Here is an 11,026-nt window from a genome sequence, read left to right as displayed (position 1 = left end):
AGCAGGCACGCCGGCAGGCCAGGGCGAGGCGCGCCGAGCACATCGCTCGAGGCGGAGGAGGCGCGATGGCTCCGCAGCGGCGGGCGCTGCCCCGCGGCCTCGACAGCGCCGGGCCGGGGCCGGGCCGCGGGGACCGCCGGCACAGCAGGTACCAGCGCGGAGCCCTGGCCGTCACCTCCTGCCCGCTGTCCCGGGGGCGGCGGTGCCCAAGCCCGGCGGCGCTCCCGGTGGGGAGGCGGTCGCGCAGCGCCGGGCCCGGGAGCGGGAGGGCAGCGCTGTGTTTGTAACGCGTGTGTTCAGGCCCGGGGCTCCCCGGTGTGGGGGGCCAGGGCGGTCCCTCCCCGCTCGCACCGTCCGTCGCTCACGGTGTCCGTTCTGTGCTTCCTCCGCAGCGCCAGGAAGGGCAAATTCCAGCAGGATCCTCGGGGAAGTTGGCTGAAGGCAGCGATCTTCCTCCTCTCCGCCGCGGCCGGCGGCGGCCTCGTGGTCTGGAGCCGCCTCCGCACCCAGGATGGGATTCCCGAGGGTGGGATCCCTGCAGATGGGGTCACCGAGGTGCTGGCACATCGCAGTGACAACCTGCGGGACAAGTTCATCGAGATCCCCTGCTCGGAGGACTACGACAGCCACAAACGCTTTGCAGGTAACAGGACTGGGCTGTCCGGGGTGGATGGTGGTGCCTGGCTGCTGCCTGGGCACCAAGCTGGGGCTGCAAAACTCCCGTGTTTCCAGCAAAACACTGGGCACTGTCTCTTGCCTGAAGCCCCAAGGGTTTGTGCCGCTCGGGCCAGCCCAGAAGTTGATTCTGAAAGGTTTTTCCCTTCTGAAACTGCTTTGCAAGGGCTCTATGAAATAAACCTTTTGCTAAGTCAATTTCTAGTTTCTTTTCATACTCTGTTGGTTCCTCTAGTAGGTTTGTGAGTGTTTTTTTCTGCTGGTCAGTACCATACAGGTACTATATACTATATGGAGAGGAACTGATTCAGGGCGTTGTGCCACCAGCATGTGGTGACTGCACAAGTGGCAGCTTTTGTCACTCTTGTTCTGAGATGTGTGTCTGCCAGTAGCTTTGGGGGGGTGCCTGCAAAGCACTTTTCTGTCTTTGTGTCTTTCAGCTGAGCCAGTTTTTTGTCAAATTGGTACCTGTTCCCCCTGGCACTTACTTTTTTGAAGTCTTGAGGTCTTGAGGTCGGTTCTTCAAGAGACATGGAAGATTTTAATCTTCTCTGGCAAAGAGCAGTGAGGGTCTGACTTGCAGCTTCCATGGATGAGCAGTGCTGATGTTCTCTTTCAGATTTGCAGTGTGTTGTGATGAACACTTTTAGTTGGTACAGCTGCCATAGAGCAGCTCTGCTCTTGGTTTTTTTCCTGTATGTCTGGCTGTGTGCTGACTGATAAGCTGTTGAATCTGATAAAAAACCAAAAAAATTCTGAGGTGGTTTTTAGCCAAATTGATGGTTGTATCTCTGCTTTGTAATGTGGCTGAGAAAACGCTGACACAAAGCCGGAGGCTGGAAGAAGCTGCTGTGACCTGAGGAAGAGCAAAGGTCATCAAAGGGCTGGAGAACCTGTCCTATAAGGAAAACCTCAGGGAGCTAAGTCTCCTTTCCCTGGAGAAGGCTCAGGGACAACACATCCCAATATTCCAGTGGCTAAAGGGGTGCTGCAGAGGACAGAAGTTCTGCCTTTGCAAGGAGCTGCACGGAGAAAACAAGGCACAGTGGTTGCAGGTTGCATTGGGTAAGGTTTCATCTTGATATAAAAAAAAGTTTACAAAGAGAGCACTCAGTCACTGGCACAACCTCCCCAGGGACGCTGTGCAGACCCTGTGACTGAGGGTTTCCAGGCTGTGACTGAGTACTGTGCTAGATAATCTTATCCAGGCTCTCTGCACCACAGAAAGCAGAACCAGATGATCTTTGGAGGTCCTTTCCTACCTGGACTCTTCTGTGATTCTGCAATTTTTAACTTTCTTCTGTGCCAGTTCTGATAGAAAGTGTTTGACAAATTGCAGCTTCCTGTGTTCTTCAGGTGGCTGGTCCTGGTGCTGTTGGTCAAAAAGACTTGTGACATAAAAAAGAAGTTTATGTGGAGGCTTTTCCTCAGTGTAGCATCTCTTTTTTTGAGGATTCATCCCAAATGTTATTTAGGCCAAGAAAACTGATGTCAGGAAGCTAACAATAAAAATGCTATCTTGGTAAGGTAATTTTTTTTTTTTTTTTTTTGACAGAACACACGCAGAACACGTTTTAGCTTTTTATAGTTACTATAAGGGGAAACTGCTGCTGGCTATATTTGCGTAGTGCACGGCCAGAGAAAACTGCAGCTGGTGATTTGGTTATGATTGAACTGGGGCTAAAAGTCTCTGGATTCTGCTACTACAGTGTTTGTTTACAAAACCTTACTTTTCCCTGCCCTGGTTTGCAAGAGCAATTTTTTTGAGCTGTGGACTTGTGGTCTGGGTCATCCATCCAATTATCCTTTTCACTGTTTTCTTTCTAGTCCTTCTTTTTTATTCTTTTCTTTTTACTATAAGGAAGGTTGGAACTTCAAGGAAGGCAGGAACTTGAAGCACATCTCTCCAGGAGCAGGAATAAATGTGTTCTTTATTTTTGGGGGCGTCCTGGGGAGCAGCAGCAAGCACTGACTGCAGGATGAGGCCTCACCTCTTGGCTTGGTATGGGAGTGATTGACTGCCTTTCTGATTAGATATTTGCTTGGTGCTGCTGCTGAAGTTCTGTGATTGCTCTGTTAATTGGTTAATTAAAGCCGAGTTGTGATGGCTTTTCCCCACTCGAGGGTGGTGATGAGCTGTGGAGGAATTTTGTGTGTGTCCAGTTCCCCACTTCCCAGTGAGGCAGAAAATGTGGATTATGGATCAGCTCAGCAGCTTTAGACACTTGGGAAATAGGTTTGTGTCACTCAGTAGCTCTTCATTCTCAGTCTTTAGCCTGGTTTGGCACCCACAGCTGCGGGCTCGGTGTCAGGAGGAGGCACGTTCCTGTCACCACTCAGTGTCTGATGCCCAGCTGTGAAGTTTCCACAGCTAAAATGAGCTTTTATTTATTCATCTGTCCCTGCTTCCAGCTGAACTTGGTGCAGTTGAGCTTCCAGTTTGTTTCAAGTGATTTGGTAGCTGGTGTCAGAGCAGGATTTATTTCCATAGCACTGCCTGCCTGTAAACATGCTTCCTACCAAATAAAATTTGCTATTTTTCAGAGGCCAAGCACTTAACTTGCTATATTTGCAGAAGGTAGGGTGTTACGTGAGCACGGCCTCACCTGCATTCTAAACTCTGTGGGCAGATCTTGGCTGTTTCTGCTCTCCTGAGACAATGTTAACTACTTAAACCGACTGTGGCCACTGAGTGTGGTGAAATCTAATTTCTGCTGTGTGTTGACATTCTGTGTCAGTGCACAAAGCATCCATGGTCACTGCCCAGGAGACAGAGTTAAGGTGCTTTTCCAGGGACAAGGCCAGGGGATGTGGAAAGCAGAGAAGCCTGGAAAGGTCCAACTCAGACTGCTGTGGGGATAGCAGCTGTAAATCTTTCCCTGCTCTTGTCTGGCTTGGAGAGGGATTGTTTCTTGCCCAGGGCAGAGAGTAGAATGAGATGATCTCCAAAGTCCCTTCCAGCCACACTGTTCTATGATCCTGTGCCTCAGGGGAAAATCTTAGCAGAGCTTTTTTTCTCCTGTGAATTCTCTCTCTCAGCAGTGAGTGGTTCTTGGCTAAATACCACTAAGTAGCAGACACAGCTGTGCACTTGGTTCGTTGTGTTACATTGTGGTTTTTGTGCTGAATGGGAGCAGGGGCCAGTGGCAGTATTTGTGCTTTACATGTTTTAATATGTTCCTCCTTTACCTTGATTTACCTGATAGCCAAAGCTGATGGTGCCTTATCAAATAAAGGGATGGTTTTGTGTCTACTGAGCACAAATTTGTGGAAGCTACCAGGTACTTGCAGTACTAATCTGAATTTCTCCTGAGATTCTCTGGGTATGCCTTCGACATTTCTTTGCTCACATGTGCCATGGTGGTTGGAGACAGAGGGGACACTTCTCTAACTGCTGAAATAATTTCCAAACTCTTCTGATTTTTCCTTAGCATTCACCCAGAGCTTGTGCTGTACTCTTGGTACCTGACTGGCTTTGTGCTTGACTACATTTCTCTGTTGGAGTTTTTTCTCCATTTGGGAAACCTTATGCTTGTTGCTTTCAGAACACCTCCTGCTTCCAGTACTCTTTGCCAGTTCTCTTTCAGAGACCCCAGACATGTAAAAATTGGCTGAGGTAATCCTGTAGTTTTGTCAAGCCTGGACTCTCCAGCACTGGCCTTTCCAAAAATGTAAGAGTTGTGCTGATATTTGCGGCTGGAAGAGGAACAAGTCTCATCTGAAATCAGAAATCTTTGCAGAATTTTGTAGAAAGGAATCTCTCAATAGCCAGGTTTGTCCTGGAGTATTGAATTTCTCCTTTGAGTTTACTCCTTCCTAGCTCTTCTCTAGCTGAGCATCAGCTTCCCCTTGCAGCCCACCTGAGGCTTAGCTGGGGTATATCCAGAAATAGGAAATGGAAATTCCTACAAAATTCTGGCAATACGTCTCCCATCAGCCTGGTCACTGTTTTATGAGTTGCTGTTGATCAGAGCAGACTGATGCTTTTGTCTCCATGGGTGAATTGATTGATTTATTTCCAGGAATTTTGTCTTCTGATGAATAGTTCTTGAAGTGAACACTCAGTTCAGGAGCACTGAGTGTGTTGGCAGGTGTCAGAAAACACACTCATCCCATCTCTCCTGGGGATTTACATCTGTAAATGGATCTTCCTCAAAAAAGTGCCAAATGTAACATCCCAAGGTCTCTGGTGGCTCAGAACTGATCTTATTTCTTCTTGCCTGAAGATTGTTGTCAACCAGACTTGTAAGAACTTTCATATATTCTTCACCTGGAACTCTTGCTGCTGACTTGTTATTCCCAGGAGCTTTTAAAATTTAATGTTAGATTTCTTAGCAATGAAATTTAGGAGATTTTTAAAATCTTTTACATCCAAGCTGTGTGCCTCAAGAGTGACTTCAAGAGAGACTTCTTTGCAAAGTCTCATTTAAAAACCTGCCCCTCAGGTGGCTGAAGTGGTTTTAATGGGTTATTTTCCTCCTCTTTGTATTGCAGGTTGCACCCCTAGGAAGTGTGGAAGAGGTGTGACAGATGCTGTAATCACAAGGGAAGAAGCTGAAAGAATTCGTAGGTAATTCTTCTTTTAGTTTTAACTTTTAAAATCACTGACTTTAATGACATTGTGCCAATCTGAGGTGTAGGATGGGTGAGCAGGATGGGATAGATTGATTAAAACATGAATTTTTTGTTACTAAAGCCATTTTCCATTTTTACTGTAGTGAGGGCAGTTCTTTCACAGAGAATCTGCCTGGCTCTGAGGGGCATGAGCACTTGACACAGATAAAGGAAAATGAATTAAATAAGTTTTAAAGGATTTTCACTTGGCCTCCATTTGGCCTTTAAAAGCAGAACAAAACAGTGTAAACCTTATTGCAGCTGTGTCTGTCTGGGTAATCACCAGCTTCTGCTGACCCTGTAGTTCTCTGTGAAGGGACTGTTTGTAGGATATTTTTGGGATTTGTGGATGGGAGCCGCAAGCTCAGAAATGTGCTGCAACACAAATACTTTATTTTCATGACAGGCTGGAAGGTTCAGTTTCAAATAAATGGGAGCTGCTATCAGTTGAGTTATACCTGATGCATGAAATACCACTCTCTGAGGAGTTATATGTTGTAAATAAGGACATTAAAGGACAATCAGACTTCAGTTTTCATCTGAGATTATTGTTTTGCCTGCAGAATAGCAGAGAGGGGACTGTCCTTGGGAGGATCTGATGGAGGGGTGAGCAGTGTCCTGTTATTTTCTACATTCTTTTACTGCCAAGTCAAGATTATAAATGCATTTTTTGGGGCTGAGGTGAGGAGATGGAGATTTTTTCCTTCTGTTCAGACTTGGAAAAAAATTGATTTGGAAAGTTATTTCCCATTAATACTACTTCTAGAAGTATAATTCCTGACTTCTGCAATATAATAATTTCCTTGTATTTAATTATTTCTAGCATCTCTCTTGAACTGATTTTTTCTTCATCTGGAAAGAGTTGCTATAGCAGAACTACAAAAGTTTGACTTCTGAAAGTAAAATTACAATGGTTCACAGCATCATGTAAAGATTGATTTTGTGTAGTGACAAAAAAAAATGTAATTTCTTAAGTAGCTCATGGAATCATATTTTTCAAATTGAAAGATTCGCACTTATCTTTAACAAGCACATTTATTTTCATTTCTTTGCCCCAGCTTTGTTCTCAGAATGTTTTTGTTTGTGAACAGGAACTGTTTCTTGAGTATTTTTAAACACAACAACTTCTTTAGGCCTCTGCTGAATTAGGACGTACATAAGCAAAAAAAGAAGAAAGGTTTCAGTGGAAAACTAAGAATTTATTGTCCTTGTGAATGCTGAGAAAGATCTGCAAAAAATATAAACCCAGAAATTTAAGCAGTGCTGCCCATGTCAAACAATATGTTTAAAAGGTTTAACATTCTGTGTTCAGTTCTGTTAGGATCCCCTGGATTTTTTTTCAGTTCTGTGGTTGCATAATTTGCTGTTTTCCCTTTATTTCTGTGCCCGTTGAGACCCCCAGTGTGGCTCCTGGGGCTGTCACCTGGGTTTGCTTTCCTCTGCTTTTGGGACCTATGTGGGATTTTTCATTACACTCCCACCAAGAGGGATTAGAATGGCAAGGTGGAACACGGGGAACTTGGATCTGGAGATCCACAGAAAGCTGTTCTCCAGCTGGGGGTCAGGAACTGGGGAAACTGAGGCAGAGAAAGCTGGGAAGAGATAAGAGGGGTAGATAAACTTGCTGCCCAAAGCCCAGAGCTGAATTAATTGAACAACAAGCCAGAGTGACAGGCAAATTTAAATCCATCATCTCTGTTGTTTTGGAAGCTTCATTTTGCTTTTTTTTTTTTTTTTTTTTAAGGAGAACTAAATGAGAGGGAGGGGAAGATGATTCTCTCTTGCTGTGGTAAAATAAATCTGTTAAAAATCTGATGTCTGTGGAGAGGTCTGGGCTCTGAGCCAAGCCTTCTCACATGTCTCATCATCTGTAAATGTGAGGAAGTTCTTGTGAGCTCTTAATCCTTAGGGAGAGGTTCAAGAAGAAAGTGTAATGTTGTATTGAGCACTTAACCAAAATAATGGATAAAAACTGAACGATGTTAGAAACAAGAGCTGCCCAGTGGTTCTGGGAAGTTGAAATTGTAAGAGTCATAGAATAGTTTGGGTTGGGAGGGACCTGGAAGATCATTCAGTGCCATGGGCAGGGATACCTCACACTATCCCAGGCTGCTCCGAGCCTCATCCAGCCTGTCCTTGGGCACTTCCAGGGGTCCAGGGGCAGCCACAGCTGCTCTGGGCACCCTGTGCCAGGGCCTCACTGCTCTCACAGAATCATATTCAGCAGAAGCCTTTAAATGCACTCTCCTTACCCAGTTTCTTTTATACCTTTTTCTCTTTTCCCGTGTGCCAGCCTGTATTCCTGGTGTCATGGTGCAAATCTTTTCCTGGCACTGTTATCCTGGCTCTCAGATACCACTGGAATCCTGCTGGATTTTTGCTGATGGGCTTTAGATGAAAATGTCTTTTTTTTTTGAGCCTTTCATCTTTTCCAGTCTCTTACCCACAGAGCATAAATAATATTTCAAGCCTTACTCCATCCAGCTATGTTGTGCTCCCAAGCTTCCAACCACTTGGAGTAGGTCTGGCTTGTTGCTTTAAATTTCTTTGGCTTTAGAGTGTTTGGATAATCCTGTCCAATTATGTCTGCTCTAAGACTAATTTTCCCTTTAAAACACCTCAAAATTACTGTTGCTGTGTAATTATCTTTAATTCTTACTTTAGCTAACTTTGTTCTCTTTGCTATTCCAAATAAAACTTCTACAGGCTTCTATTGGGATTCAGACTGCATTTTCATTGTCTAGGGTTTCCTCCTAACCCCTTTGTAAACAACATGTCTGGGTTTATTTTTTTTTATTTTTTTTTTGCCTGTCATAGTTGTTATATTTTGAATTCTCAGAAGTGGATTTGTGCCTGTGTGTCTAGATGTAATTTATTAATTTAAAGGCCTAAACTTGCAGTTTGTGATTTTATCAATTTTCTCCTCCCTTTGTTTGCTACCCTTCCTTGGAGTATTGGAGCATAGCACCAAAACTTGTTTTCCATTCCATCTTTTTATGTTGAGAAAGTCTTGACAAACATCTGAATTATTGAAGCCTCCCAGGGGTCGCACCCCGGTTGTCATGCTGAGCTTTCTTATCTTCCTTTGTAACTTTACTGGGTTTATATTTATTTATGCAGACACACACAGAGTGGAGCTAGACAAGGCATAATAATCTTCTGATCTAACTTCCAGCAGAATCCAAACAGGAATATTTTCTCCACCAGCAAGCTGCTTTCCCTTGTACATCTGTGTCTGTAAAGTCATTTTATACTCTGTTCCTTATTCACAGAATGGGAATTGCATTAGTTGTCTTGGTGTTTGCCTCAGCTTTTTTCTTCTTCATATAGATAATGATATTTCCCTTTTCAACCTTCTGTGATTTTCCAATTCTTCTCTCCCTGCCATTTTTCTGCACATCACCCCTGCTTGTATGAAAACTTCAGTCCTGACTCATTCACTCAGGTGTTGTAGGTGCTGCCATCATAGCAACCCTCTGGTGTAAATGAGACAACTCATTTACTCTCACACCTATTTGTATTTATTTCAAAGCCCCAGAAGAGAAATCCCTTGGTGAGGCAGTCAGCTGCAGTCTGTGTCCTGCCTTCCAGCACAACTGGCAGGAGCAGGCACCCACACCTCCCTTTGCAGGGGAAAATTAAATTGTTTAGTCACTGGGAGAAGCAAACAAACTGTGTGATACCAAAGAAAAGGTTCTGCTGTGGGCCCTCCAGCCCAGTGGTTCTGCAGACATCCCTTGTTCTCCTTTCAGCCCTTCCAGCCAAAATCTGAAGTCCTCAAAATGCTGCCAGCTCTGCTTTCCTTGTGCAGAATCCTTGTCCTATCTCATACCTCTACTGCAGGCTGCAGATTTCTCTTTCTTCCTAATGAGCCTCTTTTTAGTGCATAGGAAACACATACTGAGGGGTGAAAAATGCACTTGGCAGCATCTTCCACCTTCCTCCCAGCTCTGTGCTGATGTGATTATCTTGGCTGAGGAAGCTGGAGAGGAACTGGTTGTGTCCAGTCTGTGTCTGGTGTAAATTTGTGCTGGACTTTGTAGCCAAATACTGCATTTAACTTCCTCAGCAGTAACGTGAGCCTCCCCAGGCTGGCTGAGGTGAAACTCAGGCTGGTTACCCTCGTGTGTCCTCGTTAATCAGTGTAATTGGAAAAGGAGTTTCTCTAGGATCAGAACCCTTGGCTGGCTGCTCCTCCAAGGAGGGAAGGGTGTTTGAAGGTGGGATTGTTCTGAAGAGTGTGTGAGGCTGCCTGCAGTGACAGCACGTTTGGTGTCCTCATGTAGCACCTCCATTCTCATCCCTCTTCTCAGCTGGACTGTGTCAGCATTCCCACAGGAGCTCTGGGGGAGGGTTTGGAAGCTGCCAGCTCCTCTAGAGACAGTAAAATTAAGGTTTTCTCATTTTCCTCCTTTGGGTGACATGGCTGCTGCTCACTTTCAAAGTATCACATAAAACCTTTGACAGGCTGGAGGAGCTGGTGTGGATGTGAGCAGGTATTTAGTGGTTGACAATCCCTTCTAGTGAGGAACAAAGGCAGGGCCCTTCAGGCTTTCCAAAATGGGAATCTTGATCCTTTTTGCCATAAGCTGAGAAGTGCTGTGTACTTGAACATATTTTGGAACTCTTTTAGCAGTAAGAGGGTGGAGAATATGGGACTAACAGTAGTGAAGGTACAGAAGAACACACCTGTGCTTTTTATTTTTTTAAGGAACTTCTATTTCACTTCTATAGAGAGTTCTGTAAACCAGGATATGGGGGTAGTTCTGTTGAGCAAGTCTCAGAAATAGGGGTGTGGGAGTGTGTTTGCCATCTTTACACAATCCTTGTAGACCCTTCAGCCTGGGAACACTGTCCTGAACTGCAGGCTGGCCCTTGGTCAGAGAGGGGCTTGAAGTAACCAAGATTTTATTCTCAGTGTTGGAAATTATGCTGAAAATGTTTAATATTCTGAAATGACAGAGGCTAAAATAAATGTGTTCCTGTTTCTTGCCCAGGTAGCTGTTAAGCAAAGAGCTCTGAGCTCACATATAAGAAAGTCCCTGTTGGCATTATTCACTCGTTTTCCCATGTCTGAAACAACCCTGCAGAATATTCTTTCTTTTTCAGATTCCCTCTTCAGCCTTTATCTGTCTTTTCTAGGCTTTGTAGCTATTTCCTTCTCATCTATGAATAACTACAGTTCTTGGGGATGTCTTTTATTGATTCATTTTGTTATTTTGGATCTTCCTAACTGTAATCATCTGGAGCTTGGGGAGTGAGAAGAAAATGTGTAAGTTTGAAAAGCATGTGGAAAGAGTTAGAAAGGCAAATTAAATTAATCTCAGCTGTGTTGTGGTACTTCTTATAATCTGCTTTAATATGGTCACAGACATATACTTGAAGCTACACAGGAGCAGTTTTACTTCTTTTAGCTGTGGCTTGGATTTTTGTACAGAACCAGAAACCAATAGATGAATGTATTTTGCTTCTGAAGCTTGAGTAAAGCTTAGTACAAGAGCTGCTCTTGCATGAGTGTGAGATTACTTGTTTCCTTAACAGTCCTCTGAAGCTTTTGGAGAGCAGATCTGAGAGCTCAGGCTGTGTCCTCCAGTAATGTGTTACTTTATGTATTTTTAAGGGGTAAATGGGATGATTTGTGTAGTTTTTTTAAAAGAAAGTTGTTATTATCTCTTGTAATAAGAGTTGTTAGTGGGGTTCCCGTGATTCAGCTCTGGAGCTCAGAGCAATTGAGGCT

General features: G+C 44.4%; 1 protein-coding gene across 1 annotated transcript in view; it reads left to right on the top strand.

Moving 5' to 3' along the window:
* Positions 1 to 16: 16 nt before the first annotated feature.
* OGFOD3 (2-oxoglutarate and iron dependent oxygenase domain containing 3) overlaps positions 17 to 11,026 on the top strand; it is a 34,669-nt gene continuing 23,659 nt past the window's right edge. The window contains exons 1-4 of the mRNA XM_014255740.2: positions 17 to 148; positions 393 to 643; positions 5,170 to 5,245; positions 5,853 to 5,895. Coding sequence (XP_014111215.2) covers positions 66 to 148; positions 393 to 643; positions 5,170 to 5,245; positions 5,853 to 5,895 — 453 coding nt within the window. The 5' untranslated portion in view covers positions 17 to 65. The remainder of the gene's footprint in view (positions 149 to 392; positions 644 to 5,169; positions 5,246 to 5,852; positions 5,896 to 11,026) is intronic.

This window comes from Pseudopodoces humilis, chromosome 21 (genome assembly GCF_049639895.1).
Source record: "Pseudopodoces humilis isolate 2021_Gansu_Grassland_sample_001 chromosome 21, ASM4963989v1, whole genome shotgun sequence".
Taxonomy (NCBI): Eukaryota; Metazoa; Chordata; class Aves; order Passeriformes; family Paridae; genus Pseudopodoces; species Pseudopodoces humilis.
Note: the sequence above shows the minus strand (reverse complement) of the source record. Positions and strands in the feature narration are given on the sequence as shown.